Source organism: Mauremys reevesii, linkage group 5 (assembly GCF_016161935.1).
Source record: "Mauremys reevesii isolate NIE-2019 linkage group 5, ASM1616193v1, whole genome shotgun sequence".
NCBI lineage: Eukaryota > Metazoa > Chordata > Testudines > Geoemydidae > Mauremys > Mauremys reevesii.
The window spans coordinates 68,728,602-68,748,545 of NC_052627.1; the positions used below are offsets into that span (position 1 = coordinate 68,728,602).

The 19,944-nt window shown below is 41.6% G+C and overlaps 1 protein-coding gene across 2 annotated transcripts in view; it reads right to left on the reverse strand.

Annotated features, from left to right (window-relative positions):
- The window catches only part of DDX60 (DExD/H-box helicase 60), a 73,661-nt gene that overhangs the window by 40,825 nt on the left and 12,892 nt on the right, over positions 1 to 19,944 (reverse strand). For both annotated transcript variants that reach the window (XM_039542553.1, XM_039542552.1), the window contains exons 6-14: positions 19,094 to 19,210; positions 17,730 to 17,873; positions 16,227 to 16,385; positions 13,309 to 13,450; positions 12,459 to 12,614; positions 9,229 to 9,328; positions 7,526 to 7,641; positions 5,712 to 5,875; positions 1,383 to 1,629 (exon numbers count right to left, since the gene is read on the reverse strand). In XM_039542553.1, coding sequence (XP_039398487.1) covers positions 1,383 to 1,629; positions 5,712 to 5,875; positions 7,526 to 7,641; positions 9,229 to 9,328; positions 12,459 to 12,614; positions 13,309 to 13,450; positions 16,227 to 16,385; positions 17,730 to 17,873; positions 19,094 to 19,210 — 1,345 coding nt within the window. The remainder of the gene's footprint in view (positions 1 to 1,382; positions 1,630 to 5,711; positions 5,876 to 7,525; positions 7,642 to 9,228; positions 9,329 to 12,458; positions 12,615 to 13,308; positions 13,451 to 16,226; positions 16,386 to 17,729; positions 17,874 to 19,093; positions 19,211 to 19,944) is intronic.

Below are 19,944 nucleotides of genomic sequence, written 5' to 3' on the forward strand. Positions count from 1 at the left end.
AATTACTACATCACAATCTGCTCCCAGAACCAAGGAGAGAAACCAAAAATCTAGATGTTCAGTATTCTGTGTGGTCTTACAAAACTGGTAAGATATGTGTTGTGCGGCTCCCTATATGGGCTGGGCAATAGAGAGGATAACTTTATGCTAATTCTCACCAATTGCATCTATACCTGAAATGGAAGAGGTGAGGATGTGTAGGATCAAACTCTGTTGATGACAGTGAAAAACAATATACATGCTTGTATAAAAGTTAGTGTAAGGACCTACTGTACTTGTCAGAATTATTTTATATTGCAAAACATATTTAGAAGTGAATGTGGAAGTTGTGTTCATATTTGTTTTGCAGTTTGACCTGTGTTCTTTCTTCAGGAATTTAAAGGATTTCTTAGTTGGACTGTGTAATTTGCATGTACTGTAGTTGTATATGATTAGTTTTTTTATTTGTGTAATTCATCAATAATTAGGACTGATAGGTTCTTTATTATAATATAAATTTACTTTGCCAGAGAGAGAGAGTGCCAAAATGTCTCTTTTTCTATGAATTACCTTAAAACGGAAAACTAATGGCAAAACCAAAGACTTTGTGGCTGATTTTCCCTTTGATTCTCAGACTCTGGCATAAGATATTCCAATGTATATGCCATGAAATATTCCACTTTATAACACAGACCCCAGATATACAGATTACTGTGAAAGTCAGCCTTGCTCTACTTCACATAAAAACAACCAGGAGTCCAGTGGCACCTTAAAGACTAACAGATTTATTTGGGCATAAGCTTTCATGGGTAAAAAACCTCACTTCTTCAGCTGCATCCCACGAAAGCTTATTCCCAAATAAATCTGTTAGTCTTTAAGGTGCCACCGGACTCCTTGTTGTTTTTGTGGATACAGACTAACACGGCTACCCCCTGATTCTTTACTTTGGATAGAATTCCACAGACCTGACATGGTACACAAAACCTCAAAACTGATACCATTCCTTTGTGTCATTATCCGACTGGAAGCAGCAGCCAATTAGTGACCCTTTGCCCTGTGTTACAAAACTGATTTAAGAAAATCTGGAATACCCTGATTATGGAAAACTATTACAGTACACAAAAGAAACCAAAATGATGAGTTAAGATACCAATGGCAGGTACATACTCCCTGGATACTCCAGTTGCACATATTTCTTGTGCTGGAGGCATGTGGGTGACAGGCAGGATCCTTTGCACTTCCCTCCCCTGAACACTTATACCAGCTAGCCATGTGCTCTTAAAATAAAAACCCAATAGCACTACAACAGATAAAGTTTATTAGGATTTTCTTCTGCAGTCTTGCTACAGCTAAATGATGACTGCCAACCCCTCCAAAAAAGACCCAAGTATACTTTCACATACCTTGGTCTTTGCATTGTTCTATCCACACTTCAAAGCAAGTATTCAGTCCTGCCATTTCTGCAGTATATTTCACAGAATTACTTTGACACTTCTTGAGAAAATCCTCTAGTTTTCTTATTCCCGAGTTAAAATTCTCACATATTAGTTTTTCAATGGAAAGAGCATCCCATTGTTTCTGTTCTTTTCTTTCTTCTTCAGCTTTCATTCTCTTTTGGTTTTCCTCAATAATTATTTCTGCTTTAGTCTTCTGCCAATAAAGTAAATATACTACATACATAAAACTTTACACTTTTGTGAAATTTTAAAGAACAAATGCTAATGTCTTACAAGTAATCTAATGTAACAAAGATTGATGTGTGAGCACCACTAAGTAACTCTGCTTAAAAATAGTTATTGCTCATTATTCACCTATAAATTGGCTTTTATATAAAACATCTTCAAAATAAATCAGTAGTCAGTGGACTAATGGAATTCCATGACTTTTTATTCTGGTTACTCAATATATCTTGTGATATTGTCAATAACTTTATCTGATGGGTATTTTCTTCACATTATGTCACAATTATGATTTTTAAAGTTATTTTAACAGTTAATATACATGGATAAATACTAGTGTTTCAGTTGCCTTGAACACCAAACACACTGCTTGATTCACAGCTGTTTTGTAATTTATGTACTTATTTATTTGTATTGCAATAGCATCTAGAGGCCCTAATCCTGGGTTTGGAACCATATTTTTCTAGCCAGTGTGTGTGTGTATATATATATATATATATAAGATGACCCCTGCCTTAAAAAATTTGCAATCTAAGAGTGTTTCCATTGAAGGAAAGAGAATGTAATGCTAACAGATCAGAATAGTAATATATTACACCCATTTTTCACAGGTGTAGAAAACTGTGCAAGGCAATAAAATCGCACCACTATTGCCATCTTCCAGCTGTAGACAACAGGATTACTCTTGTGTGTAAAGTACTACTCAATGCAAAGATTGCAGTTTCAGGCTCCAAAGTAGCAAGGCAGGGCAAAGAAAAGTAGTCAACATTTTTACTTTGCTGTCTCTGAACTGTATTTGATTTCAAACTATGTCATTCATTTTTAGATATAAATTTACCTGCACTCATCACAATTTGGGTCTTAGTCAGGGACGGCTCCAGGCCTCAGCACACCAAGCGCGTGCTTGGGGCAGCAAGCCGCAGGGGGCGCTCTGCCGGCGCCACGAGGGCGGCAGGCAGGCTGCCTTCAGCGGCTTGCCTGCGGAGGGTCCGCTGGTCCTGCGGCTTCGGCGGACCTCCCGCAGGCGTCCCTGCAGAGGGTCCGCTGGTCCCCCAGCGGGAGGTCCGCCGAAGCCGCGGGACCAGCAGACCCTCCGCAGGCAAGCCGCCGAAGGCAGCCTGCCTGCCGTGCTTGGGGCGGCAAAATGCCTAGAGCCGCCCATGGTCTTAGTGCACTTTTTGTTACTGCAGAGATTACAAAACTAGGTCCTGTGGGTAATCTTGGCCCCAGTGAAGGCAATGGGAGTTTCTCTCTTGGCTTTGTGGAGCCAGAATTTCACCTGAAGTTATTATTTAAAGACTGGGGGCCAGATTCTCAGTTGGTATAAATGGGCTTAGTTCCACTGAAGTCAGTGCAGCTACATCTTAGTAAATATTTGATTGTCTGGAAAGAAAAGACCAGTCTTTGTTCAATGCTGAAAATGTTGAATTCTATCTGCAGGCTGCACAAGTTCTTCATTGTAGGTAGGTATGCCTCACAGGCCTACTGACCACTAAATAAATGTGTACAGAAGAGCACTCTAACACCTCGCCATATGACACCATCCCCACCCCTGTGCCTGCCACTCTTTCCAACTCTGCTACTAAATATTTTTAAAAGCAATAGTATCTCATTCATTTATTTATTCATTCACATTTTTTGCCAGCATCTATCCAGAGCTAGGGTTGCCAACTTTCTATTTGCAACACCCTTGCCCTGCCCCTAGGTCCTGCCCCTTCTCTGAGGCCCCATCCCTGCTCACTCCATCCCCCCTCCCTCCATCACTTATTCTCCCCCACACTCACTCACTCGCTCATTTTCACCAGGCTGGGGCAGAGGCTGCAAGAGGGGGTGAGAGCTCCAGGTGGGGTTGCAGGCTCTGGAGTGGGGCTGGAGTTGAGGGGTTTGGGGCAGGGATAGGGGCAGCGGCGTATTATCACCCTAGGCCAAAAAAGCCTAGGCCTAGGGCAGCAAATTTGCAGGGACGGCAAATTTGCTCATGCCCCCTCCCCAACTCCACCCCTTCCCCAAATCCCCAGCCTGCCTCCTCTCCCAGGTTTGCCGCGCTTCCCTCCTTCCACTTCCCTCCTAGGCTTGCCACGCGAAAGTGTTGGGAGGGAGGGAGAAGCAATTAGCGGCACGCTTGGAGGGAGACGGAGCAGAGGTGAACTGGGGCCCGCGGGCATGAGGAGTAACCCGGGGGGCCGGGAACTGCTCCCCGCCCCAGATCACCTCCGCTCCACCGCTGCCATCTCCTGAGTGCGCCGCAACTCTCCTTCTCCCCACTCCCTCCCAGGCTTGCCACACAAAAGTGCTGGGAGGGAGAAGCAAGTAGCGGCATGCTCGGGGGATAGTGGAGGTGACCTGGGGCCAGTGGGTGCGGGGAGTAACTCTCCGGCAGGGGAGGGAGCAGGGAACTGCTCCCTGCCCCAGCTCACCATCACTCCACCTCCGCCATCCCCCGAGCGTGCCACAACTCCCCTTCTTCCCCTTCCCTCCCAGGCTTGCCGTGGGGGAGCGGAGGTGAGTGGGGGGGGAGTGGCAATTTTTTGAGGGCCTATAGGTGCCAAATATGTTAATCCACAACTGGGTAGGGGTGTGAGAGGGGATGAGAGGTGTGGGCTCTACCCAGGCAGCACTTACCTCAGATGGTTCCCGGAAGCGGCCAGCATGTCCTGCTCCTAGGCCGTTAAAAGTCTGGTTGGCTGCCCGCAGAAGGACAGGCAGGGTGCCTGCCTGGCTCCTGGGAAAAGGCTGGCATCTCCTGCTGGCTCCTAGGCGTAGGGCGTAGGGATGTCCACAGGACTCCTCTGTGCTCTGCCCCTGCCTTGAGGTGCCACCCCCACAGCTCCCACTGGACACGGTTCCTGGCCAATGGGAGCTGTGGAGCTGGCACTCAGGGCAGGGGCAACATGCAGAGCCCCTGTGGACATCCCTACGCCTTGGAGCCAGAGGGAGATGCCAGCCTCTTCCCAGGAGCCAGGCAGGCACCCTACCTGTCCTTCTGAGGGCAGCCAACCAGACTTTTAACGGCCCGGTCAGCAGTGCTGGGGTGTTCCATTGGAAAACCGGACAGCTGGCAACCCTATCCAGAGATCTAGGAGCTTTACAATGTTTAGAGTAAAATCTACAACATACTAATACAATTCCAGTAGCCCACTCATATCCCTTAGCTGTTCAACCCACCTCCTCCCCAGTGTCCACTATCTACTACATTCACATTTTTTATATCAATATAGCCATCACTTCTTGTCCTGGTTGTGTGATTTCTTGTACAAAAAATATTAATGTTCCCTATTGCGAGCACTTCTTGTGAGATAAACATTAATCTGATTTGATTCTGAGGTCACCAATGGATCTGTCTACTTACAGTTATAAACCTACGTAGTCTTTGCAGAGAGCAGCAATTTGACAGTCAGGGCTGGCTCCAGGTTTTTTGCCACCCCAAGCAAAAAAAATAAAAAAAATACAAAAAAAAAGCTGGTGTGCTGAGTGCTGCCACCGAAGCAAAAGAAGAAAAAAAAAGAAAACGGAGTGCCACCGCCGAAGTGCCACCCCAAAAGGCCGGAATGCCGCCCCTTGAAAAGTGCTGCCCCAAGCAGCTTGGAACGCTGGTGCCTAGAGACGGCCCTGATGACAGTGTAAAATAATCTCTTCAATAAAACAAAAAATGGTCTTCCCTTACCAATTATTGCCTTAGTCCCTTATCCTGCAGTGATCTTTACACAAGGAGAGGGGATCTACCCAGACACAGCTCAATGCAGGATTGGGAAATCAACAGCAAAGCTCGTACTGGTTGCAGTGGGACCAAGATTGTGCCATTAATAAAATGGAAGGGTGAATGGAGAAATGAAGCAGGAGGGAACTCCTTCAGTAAGAAATGAGAGAAAATCTAGATGCTCTAATTACTGAAAAAAATGGAAATCCCAAATCAGAACCCTTACAATGGCAGAAAAAGAATGATAGAAATTCCTGTACTACATGGTTTAAAGCAAAATAAAAAAAAATTACTACTGTGCAATATATGCATAAAACAATCATTCTGATCTTATGGAGATACTTCACAGATCTTACATGAATTTTTTTGCTGTTCTTCATGTCCCAATAAGCCTTCTTTGGAGTATCCAATTGGGTTACAATTGTTTTTGAAATGTTGCCTTCCAGTGATGATCCATAAAAGCGTAGAAAAGACTGCAACTTTTGATTGCTTCGAAGGGCCCACGGATCTTTGCACATTGCTTCAAAATACACAAATGGATGTTACACACACATGCATGCTTTTCATAGCCCTCACCTCCTTGCCTACATACTGCCCTTCCTTTCAGTTTTTGCATTGTGAGGCATGAAGGCTTTGTCTTCCCCTGCATTTCAGAGCAGCAGCAGGGCCACAATAAAGGTATGGGCCAAGTAAGAAGTACCAAGGCTCTTTTGTAATATCATGTTCGCCAATACAGGCCTAGGATATCATCACTCTAAGTCACAATTTGCCAACCTGTGGGTTGGGTGATTATGAGGAGTCCTCAGAAGGTTGTGAGTGGACAGACTCCCTCCTCTGAAGGTGCTTCAGGAGAATTCAGGAAGGAAACAGGCCAGTCCCAGGCTCAGGAGAGCTTGGGTGTGAAGCAGCAGCACTCATTGCCCTCTCCTCTCTCCCCAGGGAGCTACAAGTCTGCTGTTGAGTGAAGATCATAGAATTATAGGACTGGAAGGGACCTCAAGACGTTTTCTTGTTCAGTCCCCTGCACTCATGGCAGGACTAAGTATTATCTAGACCATCTTTCACACGTGCTTGTCCAACCTACTCTTAAAAATCTCAAGTGACAGAGATTCCACAACCTCCCTGGGCAATTTATTCCAGTGCTTAACTACCCTGACAATTAGCAAGTTTTTCCTAATGTCCACCTAAACCTCGCTTGCTGCAATTTAAGCCCATTGTTTCTTGTCCTATACTTAGAGGTTAAGAAGCACAATTTTTCTCCCTCCTCCTTGTAACAGACTTTTATGTACTTGAAAACTGTTATCATGTCCCCTCTCAGTCTTCTCTTCTCCAAACTAAACAAATCCAATTTATTCAATCTATCCTCATAGGTCATGTTTTCTAGACCTTTAATAATTTTTGTTACTGTTCTCTGGACTTCCTTCAATTTGTCCACATCTTTCCTGAAATGTGGCGCCCAGAACTGGACACAATTCTCCAGTGAGACCTCCTCTCTAACACACTCATGCAAGGTCAGGCATAATTTAGCCTTAAATTTTGGTAAGCTCAGAATAATTATTCAGCATAACAGAAACAAAAAATGGAAGAAAAAGTGATATTATTAACATACTATGGAATTGTACTACATAACAGCGAATCAAAGCCTGCCCTACACAATGATGACCTTTTGTTAAAAAAATAATAAATCTTGTCCATCAACTATTGATTGCTTAGTATATGAAAAGGAAAACTGTTTAGCTGTTGCTTTATTTCTAATAGGTACAGTTTTGTGAAATGGTTACTTTTCACTTTTGCGAGTGTTCATTAACTATGGCATTGATCCTTCAAACAATTACAGACATGTTTAACTTTAGGCATGTGAGTAGTCCTACTAAAATAATCTCAGCAATTCCCATAATTTCTAAATGGAGAAAACATTATTCCAGACCCCAGTTGCTTTTTTATATTAATTATAGCTATTTGTATTACAATAGCACCTGTGTGCCCCAATCAGGGACTAGAATCCCATTGGGCTAGGTACTACACACACCAAAAAGACTATCTCTACCCCAATACTCATTGTTTCATTAAATTAGTGCAACTTTTAAATCATTTTCTGAACCTATAAAACTACCCACACTGATAATACTTTAGCTTTTTCTGAATAGGGTTTATCTGAATAGGGTCTTACCTTGAGAACTGGACTTTGTTCTGTCATAATCATCACTGAGAAGCTTGCCTGAATGCCAGTGTCGAATTTCATCAAATTCTTTTTGTTTAATAAGGGAAGTAACAGCAGAGTCATCACTAACACCAAAAGACACAACATTGATAATTAATATAATTAATTATTTTCAAAAATAAAGGTTTTAAAATACACGTCACATCAGTAGGTTGTTGGCCTGATAGAACCTACATGGAATAATATAAAACTGTGAAAATGCCATTGTAAATGTATAAAATATTTAGAGTCTGTAGGTAAAATCCCAGCCCTGGTGAAGTTAAGGAAAATTCCCAATGACTTCAGTGGGGCCAGGATTTCACTCTGTAGTTCCAATTAAGCAAAGATACATAACCATCTGCTTACTTTAATCAACACCTGAATACTTACCTTAGAAAACATTTGGGGTGATGTCATATCCCTCTTATGTGTGAAATTCACTCCAGTGCCATAGTGCTACACAAATTGGTACACACCACCTAACTGGCTCTTTCCCATCCCAGGTGGTCTCAGGGTCTGTCTATATTTAGAACATGTTCCCCTTGTTGCTAACTCTGATTTAAAACTCATGCCTGCCCTTGCATGAGTGTGCTAGAGAGGAGGTCTCACTGGAGTATTGTGTCCAATTCTGGGCGCCACATTTCAGGAAAGATGTGGACAAATTGAAGGAAGTCCAGAGAACAGTAACCAAAATTATTAAAGGTGTGGTTCACACTGGCAACCCAATTTGGCACTCTTTGAACCCAGGCTGAATTCAGTGGGTGTCTCGGGTGGTCAGAGAATGGAGGATTGTGGTCCTGTTGTGTGTAACATTTTAATAATGTGGTTCTTTTCTGTATCAGTTGTTATATTGCACTCATCACTATAGTATCTGAGCACCTTCCAGTAGTGTGTTAAGTGATGTGACTAACATTTGTCACTCTTGTTTTGTTCCCTCTCTCATGTGGTCTCCACTGGGGGAAATGTGTGTGTGCAATGTAGTGATTTGTTTTGGAAAGGTTTGGAGGGATGTTGTTTGGAGAGTTTTGACGGGGTTAATGTACAGACTGCTATGTGTTTATAGCAGAGAAGGCAGTTCAAAGAAATGTGTCTTGTACTTGGAGTGGAAGGTGGTGAGGTTTCTGATGGTCCTTAGTTCCTGTGGAAATTCATTCCATAGTTTCAGCTCAGTCCCTGAGGAAGCTCCATCTTCTGCACAAACAAGCTGAACCCTTATCGTAGAAAGTTCCATTATGCCTCAGAGCAGAATTGTTGATGGTGGTCTTCATTCCAGAGATTTGGGGTATGTGTTATAAATTGATGGGTGGGAGGGTGTGTGTGTGTGTGAGAGAGATAGAGAGACATACATGAAACCCACATGTACATGTTTATGAGAGAACAGCACCCAAGAAATCCTGTAATATATAGAAACGCCACTACAGGCTACTCTGTTTTTCCAATATGTTTTTGTTTGTTTGCTTTTACATTTTAATGATACTGTTTTTACTTCTTAACTTCCTACATTTTTAATTAATATTTTGAAAATGTTCCCTGGTTGTTTGATACCAAATTATGAAAACAAAAATAGTCATCATCACAATGAAAATTTCTAGAACATGACAAAACCACGATACACAATGATTTAATCTTATATATATTCAGAAAAAATTTAAAAAAGTAAAACAGACACATACCTTTTTAAAAATGGAAGGCTACTTAAAATATCTCCAGCAAATTCATCCACCACTATAGATGTCATGGGTATCAGCCCTAGATTAGGAATATTCTTGGATTCTTTTCAATTTGAAAAAAAAAAGACAGTTCTTCAAAAGTCTGCTACAGTAACATATTTACAGCAACATGTTAGAATAATGTTCAAATGCAATTTCAGTAAAGCAAAGTCACAAAGCCCTTCATTCAAGAGAAAGCAACACTAAAACAAGCCTCTACTGATAGCTCAGATTTAATGAATAAACTATCCAGGCAGAGTTTTGATTTATATTATTTCTCTGTGAAACTGGCTAACAGAGGGTTCTGTAATGCACAGAACTAATTCCTTGTAGCCAACATTTTTAAACCTAAGAATTAGGCTTTTAAATCCATACTTAGGCTCCCAAATAAAAGTGGCCTGGTTTGCAATGGGAGTTGTAGATGATCATCACCTTTGAAAATCAAGCCATTTTGTTCTGCTTAGCATCTTGGGCTACTTTTATGTAGGAGCCTAATTTTAGCCACTCAGGTTTGAAAATTTTGGCCTCTGTCATTTACACTCTTGCTTGACTGAGCACAGAGGGAAGCAGCAGACTGTGTCACTTATAAATTATCAGTAAAAATTATAAGGGACTTTATACTAGGAAAGGCAAAAGAAAAACTGAAACTTAACCAGTAGAACAGTTCTCTTAATTTACTTAATATAGCATTGAAGTAGGCTGTCCTCTCCCCACTTGTAGTAATTTATTTATGTTGCTTCTGTCTTATTTGCTGCAACACATGCAATGTAAATAACGTAACTATAGGTGGAATTAATTATCTGTTGTTTTCCAAATTAATTTCTCACAGTTGTTTCTTTCAATTCATATTTATTTTCCTTTCTTGCTAGGTCTTTTAATATTTGCCAAGATTCTTATCCTGACTTGTAGCCGCATCTAATTGTGGTGGTATTATGATTTCCAAAGGTGAAAAAGTGAATGAGAATGTGTGCATTCCTCTCTGACCATTCTTTTCTGTACCCTTCTTATTACCATACTTAAAATAATAAATACTATGAACAGGACTATGTCCTTTAGCTATTATTCTGGGTAGAGCATGGCACACAATGTCACACAGACTTCCCTTGTAAACAAAAGGAATACAGCCATCATACCGGTAGGGGTGGTGATGGCCAGGAGCCCCCAGGCCCTTTTAAATCGCCCAGTTGGGCTGCAGGGCTCCTAGGCATGTGCGGGGTGGTGCTGGCAGCTGCAAAGGCAGCCAAGTGGGCAGGTGGAAGCCCTGGCCGTGCTGGAAGAGCACACCCAGCAGTGCAGCCAGCAGCTTGCTGGGCACCGGTCAGCTCAGGCACTGCGTGAAAACTTCAGTCATCCCTTTCCAGGGGAACCATTGACCATTCTGCCCTGGGGGCCAAAATTACTGTCAGCAGGCCTGAATGTGAGTGAGCTATCCCAAGGAAAAAACAGTGAAGATAAAGCACATTAGTTTTATAGCAAGGTAAACTATAATAATAAAATCATAGAAACGGGCTGGGAAGAATCTCAAGAGATCAGGTTAGGTCAGCACTCCACCTCCCCCTTCTCTCACCTAGTTTACCTCACAGTAAAGCTAAAGTACCTTATCTTCACTGCGTTTTTACATTGGCATGGCTCACATGAATTAGTTACTCTGAGGTAAGAAACACACTTTTTTTTAAGTAGTGAAGACAAGGTTTAGCTGCAGTGATCCTCAGTGTATCTCCTAATTGCGGAATACCGAGAACTATCTCTCCAGCTTCTATTTCCTGACTGATGAAACTAAAGATAGGTACAAAACTTGCTGCAGGTAAATTGACACATTTTACTAATTCTTCTGTTCATGAGGGGTTTGCAGTCATCCTGCAATTTTCTTGATTGCATAGGACTGAACAACACTTTGCAAGTTCATTAATTAGGGGCAGGTCATTGTGAATATCCAGAATGATTAGATTTTGTAGTTGGTTTTGTTTGGATACATGGGTCATATGATATTTTTTGTCCCTGTTGAGGGGCAGTTGCCCCACTCCAGTAAAGAGGGGTTAAAAGCAGCCCTGGAGAGAGCTGTGGCTGGGAAAAGCTAGGCTGATTGGGAAAGCAGCCAAGGCTGTGGCCAGCTTAATCAGCGCCCAGCTGGCCCTTATAAGAGGGCTGTGGGCCAGAAGCTGTGAGAGTCTCTCTCTGGCTCTAAAGAAAGAAGGATTGGGCTGGGCTGCACTGCCTGGGAGCTGAGAAGGGTACCTGAGGTGGAGCAATGCTGGGGAGGGCAGAGGGAGCTGGGGAGCTGCAGCCTAGTAAAACCCCAGGCTGTAGGCCTTGAATAGGGCCTATGAAAAGGTACTGGGGCTGCAGAGAGGCAGCTCAGCGATAGGCAAAGGCAGTAGGTCCTAACCCCCTTGCTGATGATGAGTGGTTTACAGACTGCAGTCTCCCCCAGTGAGCAGTGGCTAGATGACTGGCAGTAGCCACTGAGGCAAGGTGGGGATAGAGGGTGGGGGTTCCCCAGGGAGGGGAGACCCAGAGTGGGGGTACTGCTGGGGCAGAACCCCAGGAAAAAAGGGCACTGGGGTCTGGGAGGGACACGGGGGGCCAGCGGCAGGTGAGACACTGGTCTGCAGAGGGTGCTCTGGGCTGGAAGATCTAATTCCCAGGATGACCAGTAGGAGGTGCTGTGCCGATGAGTTGTCGCCCCGCCATAGTCCCCCTAACTGAATGGGCCTAGTTCTTAAAATGTTTCTTGTGTGACTATTTCTTTCCTAATTCAGTTTCTTTGAAATCACCATTTTCACAGACATGACAGTTAACATGACTGCCAGTTAACCAATTTGCTAGAACATTTGTGAGATGTGAATTCAAAAAGGGTCTGAATAGTCAAAACAAATTCATTTAAAAATCCCAATCAGTTTTTTCAAGTATTTTCCCAGCTATGTATGAAACTCTCCATACTAGTTGCCTCTGATGAAATGTAGGCAAGAGTTTGGTCAACTCAATAGCTCCTATTAAAGGAAGAATATTTTAAAAGATTGTTGTTTCCACTAAGCAGTAAGATTTCTTCAAAATATGTCAAAAGATTAAGCAGACTGTTCTGTTCATGGAGGAATCACATATTTTCTGCAGAATAAAGCCTTAATAAATAAAATTTTAAAATAATGAGTTAAAATAATAACATAGTGTAACTTTGAAGATTGTTACTATGGTACCTTTAGTTGGAGAAGATCTCTTTTCAAGAAAATATACAGACGTTCTCCTCAGAGGCAAAGACTTTCCATCATCATCCTTTCCAGCTAGTTTTGATATGATACTCCACAGATATTCATACTCTCTCTTAATTTTTTCCCCCATATCCAAGGTTAGCCCTAAGATGGAATGTAAACTGGAAACTAATATTTTGCTAGAAAATATTTATTTTATAACTAGCTTTCTTGAATTTTTTGCACACTTCAGTATAAGACTGACAGAATTGAGGACCTTTGTAAATACAGTACAAGACACAACATCAAAGTAACAAAAGTGACAACACAGTTATGTCTTTTACAGAATAATAACTGTCTTTTACAGTGGGTCAGATACCAACTTGAAATACACATTCACACAAGCCTTGTGTTCAAGCATTTAGAAGTAAGCAGGGCTACTTGCCCACTTATTTCTTCCCTGAACCAGGCAGGCAGGGAGTGGACAAGCAGGAGAGCAGAATGGGTGGAATCATGACTACACCCATCACTCGCTAGCTGAAGCAGTGTAGGAGGCTGGGAATAGGGGTAAGGACAGTAGTTTACTGCTGATATAGGCAATGGTAATCTTCTACCCCACCCACTCATCTACCTGAGGAATGAGGAAGAAGCAGGGGAGGAATTGTGACAATGGTGTCTCTGTATGTCATAGTGCATCCCAGGGATGCTCTTACATAGGTCCAGCTTGCTCAGGTATATGCCTAAAGTCAGAATCTAATATTAATTAATGTGACATGAACTGCTGAGTGTTTTATTGTTAGAGTAAAATCTAGATTAGGTTTAAAAATAATAAGTGAAGAAACAAATATGAATGTAGTACCTTGCTCATTTTCTGCTTCATAGTAATATGCAACATTCTTCCACAAAAGATCATCACTTAAATCAGACAAGTGAGTGAAATCCACTTTCCACGGCTTTTCTGTTGTCAGGTGTTTCAGAAGAAAAAATTCATAACCTTTATGCTAAAAGGAAAAAATACACTAGATTAACTTCTGCGCAAGGTATCAATACTCAACACAAAGAAAACCCTTTTTTCCCCTTAAGATTTTGGCTCCAGTATCAAATGCTGAATGCACCTTGAAGTTTTTTCTTAATTACCTAACTTGATTTTTTGGTGACCATAAAGGTCTGAATATTTGTTAAACAAATCCATGCACTGGAGAAAAAATGTAAAGCAGAATGGTAGGAAAGAAGCACAGATTCAGAAAAGTTAAAGGGAATGGTGATAGGTCACCATTACATCTGACAAGAGAGTGCATTGTAAGCTCTAAATGGTAACATTATTATGAAAACTCCAGTGCCATTTTGAGAAGATAAGGCATTAATAAGACAGTAGTGAAACACTGGCCATAACATATTTAAGGGCATGATTCTGTCCCTTTATTCATATTGAGTAGCACTTTTCTCCCAAAAAGTATCTTTGGTTTCAATTGAACTATTCAGGCAGTAATTGCATTACTCAACATAGCTAAAGATGGTGAAATTGGGTCTTAAATTTGCAAAAGGTGCTTGTACAGTAAAAACACAATAGACTGAAATATAAGAAATATAATGCAGAAGTCAACAACTTTGATTGGATAAGGAACTTTTTAGGTCAATGGGACAGTCTTCATCTTTACTTGCTACAGCATTCTTTTCCATTCGTTCCTGAACTGTTGCATAGTTTCGCTGTGTTATTAAGTAATTGCTGTGCTCCACTAAAGAGGTGTCTGTATTTTGACAGTAAATGAAGGAATCTTAAGTGCATGTTTGACTCTTAAAGGGACATTGTGAGTCTAGTGCAGGGGCAGGCAAACTTTTTGGCCTGAGGGCTGCATCCAGTTTCCAAAATTGTACGGAGGGCCGGTTAGGGGAGGCTGTGCCTCCCCAAACAGCCAGGCATGGCCCGGCCCGCGCCCCCTATCTGACCCCGCTTCTTGCCCCCTGACGCCCCGGGACTCCTGCCCCATCCACCTCCCCACTCCCTGTCCCCTAACTTCCCCAGAACCCCTGCCCCTGACTGCCTCCTGCTGTCCCTTCCAACCCCCACTCTCATTCCTGACTGCCCCCCGGGACCCCTGCCCCCGTTCAACCCCCCTGTTCTCTCCTCTATGACCGCCCCAACCCCATCCACACTCCCGCCCCTGACCACCACCCCGAACTCTCTTGCCCTCTATCCAACCCTCCCTGCTCCCTTACCGCACTGCCTGGAGCACGGGTGGCTGGCGGCACTACAGCCACGCTGCCCAGAGCAGCAGGACAGGCAGCCACACCACCAGGCTGGAGCCAGCCATGCCACCACGCAGCACAGAGCACCGGGTCAGGCTGCGACTCTGCAGCTGCGCTGCCCCAGGAGCTCGCAGCCCCGCCGCCCAGAGCATTGCGCCAGTGGTGGGGTGAGCTGAGGCTGCGGGGGAACAGCAGGGGAGGGGCTGGGGGCTAACCTCCCAGGGCAGGAGTTCAGGAGCCGGCAGGAGGGTCCCGTGGGCTGTAGTTTGCCCACCTCCGGTCTAGTGCCTGATCATGCAAATGCTTAAACTTGTGTATAATTTACTCAGGTAAGTGGTTCCATTGCAATCAATGGGATTACTCACGAGAGTAAAGTTATACACAGGTTTTTGTGTTTGCAGGATTTAGTTGTTAGTACTTGTAAAGCACTTCGAGATATTTGGCTGGAAAGTGCTATCAGTGCACAAAACATTATAATTTATTTTTGCTATAAAGAGTCACGTAGCTTCACAAATAACTAAACACACAAGATAGTTAAGATGTATCATTCATTTCATTATTTTTCCCTAGTTTTTTTTATTTGAAATTTTAGACATTTTTAAAATGCTAACATTTTGGTAAATAATTTTTAGAAACTACAAAAGGTTAAATGGTCTGACCTCATCTTCTATTAGAAAATGTAGGCTTGCAAAGGGAGTGATTTAAAAATTAAATATGCTCATCCTATGTCTAAGGACACAAAGGTTTGCACTTGTGATAGTGATTATTGTAATAGATAGCATGCTAAAACCACTTTAAAAGGTAGCCAATCCTTTATTTTAAAAGCCCTATTTGGGCAGGATCTCTGAAGGTATTTAAGAACCTGAATCCCAGATTTAGGTGTCTAAATCTCAGGTTTAAATGCCTAAGTCCCAGTTTTGGCTCCCGTGTGATCCACAAAATTCCCACTGAACCCTGTAGGTGCCTAAACTCACTCGGTGCCTAAGCTTTCAGAGTACAAGTTCCCTAGGTGCCTATGTTCCTGCCTCTGGGCATGTGCCCTGTGGATAAATATTTCAACAATCCTTGGGCCAGAGAGCAAAAGAATGACTCTGTAGTCCAGGGGCTTAGGCATTCACTTGGGAGGTGGGAGACTCTATGACACTAAAGTCTTGTGTCCATTTATCGGGGGATCGACACGCGGCGATTGATCCACCAGGGGTCGATTTAGTGGGTCTAGTTGACCGCTGATCGCTCTCTCATCAACTCCGGTACTTCACCGGAATGAGAAACATAAGGTAAGTCGACATGAGTGTTCCTCCCGTTGACCCAGCGCGGTGTAGACACTGCAATAAATCGATCTAAGGTATGTCGACTCCAGCTACATTATTCACATAGCTGGAATTAAGTAATTTAGGTCAACTTAGCCCCGTAGTGTAGACCTGCCCTCAAGTGTTACAACACCTAAGTCCCTTTGTGGATCCCACCCCTTGTGTCTATTTGTTAATAAATAAGAACTAAATGTACAAACAATGAAAATGCAATGCCTACCATTTGTATAAATGTGAAAGCTTGTTTATTCCAATGGTAATTGATTAATCTAACCCGAGCTCGTTGTGAAAGAGGTAAATGGAAAAGAAAAACCACACTCAGGCAATACATCCTGATTAGGTCTTCAGCTTCTTCTGGTGTTATTTCCCTACTCTTCTCCTGTATAAACACAAACAAAAAGTATCATGCCTACATGCAACCTATTTTGCAATTCATATTTTGAAAGGAGCTTCAATCTGACCTTCCATTTTGCATCTGCTGTTTCGCAGACATAACTACCGACATATAGAATTGATCTTTTAGACCAGGGGTGGGGAACCTTTTTTCTATCAGGGGCCAATGACCTACAGAAAAAATCAGTCGCAGGCCACACACAGTCCCACAAGGGGGCCTGGAGACTCGGCGCTTCCCCCCCACAGCAGCGTGGCTCCAGCCCCATGGGGATGGGGGCACACAGAGGCTCGTGGCTTTTGCATCTACAACATTGTCTCAAATTATTTGTGCCTCAAACTGAGTGCAAAATGCAAGGCCAACTCTATAGCTCTGGTCAATATTTGTTAAAGCCGGAGGTATAAAAGACCATATTATATATAAGTAAAGGTTTGTCTACACATAACATACCCAACACAAGCAAGGACATGGAAAATTAAGAAATCTAACTCTCTGCTCCTCTACCAGGAGATACTGACTTCACCAGTAGCACAACCAGCATACACCATAAATTGCATATTGCTACCTTAACTCTGCCCCATGAGGATGCCAGACTTCAAGCAACTCTTACCCCAGATGTATACATTGGGCACAGTTAAGGTTGCCATGACTGGTGTGTGATGTATAGTGCTCAGGGTAACAGTATACTAACCTCAAATGTTCAAAAATCAAGACCCCCAAAATCATGAGATTGGCAGAAAAATCTTCAAATTTTTAGATACAAGTAAATATTAGGTTCTTCTAATTTTCTTTCTAGTTTTGAAGCCTTCAGGCTGCACTTTGGTCTCATTTTTAAATCTTTCTCTGCAACCATGAGAGCTAGAAACTCACTTTGCATTGAAAGAAAGCTGAGATACTCTTGTAATCATTTGTCTTCAAAAGCTGGGACTTTAAGTGAAACGTCAGATATAGTCAGAGTCATGATAAAATTGTGAGATTTGGCAACACTGGATTATTAAATGCCCTGACTCGTTCCATTTAAACTTTAAAAAGGCATATATAATGGCACAGAGCTCCACATTGTGTATGAAACAAAGCATTCTAATCTGTATTTGAAATAGCTCCAGATATATTTATTTCTATGTATGTCAATTGCTGCTTTTCTGGAAATGATTTGTGTTCTACTAACAGGCTTTTATGTAAAAATATTTTGTAATAATAGTTTATAGGAGTAGATGGACAACACACTGAACATATGCCATAGGGAAAATGCATACCTCTAAAATATCATACCTGTCAAGGTGAGGGAAGGAAAAGAAACAAGCAAGAGTTTGTGCTAACTGAAAATCCTACCTGTTTTTGAATGGTAGTCTGGTGTTTCTTTTGTAACCTACTGTACATTCTCAGCCCCAGTGCACATGAGACAATGCAGACAATATGTCGAATATCAGATATTTCTGGCCAAATATGCTTGAGCTGGGATAATGTCTCACAAACCTGGTGGTATGAAATATATAATTAAATATATGAGGAGGATTTTAAAGGAAGAGTTTTCTCTTTTAAAAAATATAATAGGCAAAGAAGCCAACAGGGACCAAAATCACATGAATGAAATATTTAGTTACAGGTCTAGGGAAATAAGAATGACCTCTCCCTGTAGAGGTGAACGATGATTTGCCAGCACCTTGCAGTACTGAGATCTACATTATACAAATTACACATCACAACATGGCAGGGGAGAGGTTAGAGGAGTGTAATAAATAAACAAGGGAAGAAGGAGAAGAAATAATCTTGGAAATGCATTGTTCTTTTTATTTGAATTGTTGTCTAATTATTCTGCTCAGGTACAAGAATAAGGAGTTGCAAATGGAAGAGGGATTTGGATTTGGTCTTAGCCAAAACAAGGGAATTTAAAGGAAGAGAGGAAGAAGAAAGGCATTTGGTATACATAAATGAAGGAAACGTATAGATGTCCGGAAATCCAGATTTAATCATTTGATTTTAAGGCCTGACCTCTAGAAGTGCTGTGCCCTGGCAAATTTTTTGAATCGTAATCACTGATCAGATGCACATATTATCCATCCCAATCCAAATGCCATTGAAGTCAATGGGAGTCATTTCTCTGACTTAAATAGTCTTTGGATCAGGCACTAATCCTGCAGACACTTATCCATGTGCTTAACTTTGAGCAAAGTTATTAACATACTTAAGTATTTAAAAGATCGGGACCTATATTTGTAGTCTATCCTCCAGATAAAAAGGGAATCAAACATACTCATTAGCAATAATATATCATTCAGGAAGTGTACATGTATGCAAAATAAGATAGCTGTAGTGTTTAAGAATAAACAAATGATATGCCAATCACCACAAAAAAGGAATTTTTACTAAAAATTCAATACAACAATACTACATATTAGTTTTAGAGTAGGGCAGATTTGAAGGTATAAAATACATTTAATTTCGAAGCTGATAAGGGGATCTACTTAGATCTTTTGCTGAACATAACTGTGCGCATTTTAATACTTTCCAGTTTATATTTTTTAAGTGGAACCCTCACAATGGATTTTCAGCTTTCCATTTTTTACTTTTTTTTTTAATTACAACATTCCTAAGACATTTTCCAAAATTATATATGTTCAATATGAACTAAAACTAATGGAGGATTTTGGTAGACATTCTTTCAAGTTTTTGACTGAAGTAAAAAAATGAAGTACCTCTTTTTCCATGTCCTTCACACTTGAATGTCCAGACAGAGAAAGTAATGCTGCTGTACTGGATTCCTGCAAGTCTTTAACCAGTGTTTGGAAAACACACTGAATCTCTTTTCGGTGCTTAAAAAAAATATAGTTTATTTTTTAAATCAAGCTTTTTATCTTCTAAATTCAGCCATTTTATTTTTAAATGTATATACTATTAGAATATTATGACTTTTTTAGGTCATTCAAAAAGGCTAAAATGGAAAATACACACATTAATACCAATTTGGAGTACTGATACAGTTCCTCCAAAAAAAAATGTTATAATGGGTACATATTATAGAACTCAATATTCAGAGTAGAGAATATTGTGATGAATTTCACCTTGTCTGTTCATATATTTTCTGTTAAGAGATTGTGATTTTCTTGAGTATATTTGTTAAAAATTATGAGAGGATTAATTTATGCTAATATTTTTTGGCCTGTAGCTCATGAACGAGCAGTTTACTGTGAAGAAAGCAAAATCCTTGCCCCACCGGCTCACAATCTAAACCCAAAGAGCAGGCAGGGGGAAACAGCACCACTAATTTAGCTAACAAATATACACAAATTCCCAAACTATTCCTCAGGTATGGTATTGTCTATCAGTAAGTTTTGTACAGGCATTACAACCAATTGGTCTCTCAGAAGGGCTTAAATGTGGGGAGGGTAGAGCTCAAAAAGGGCTTTGCATACATATGGGGCATTACACTAAATAAAGGCAGCTTTCTGTACTGAATATAGAGGTTCTGCCCCAGCCTACAGCTCCTCAATTGCCAATTGCCACTCTACCAGTCAGCTTCTGTACTTTGCCTTTTCCATTTCTCTAG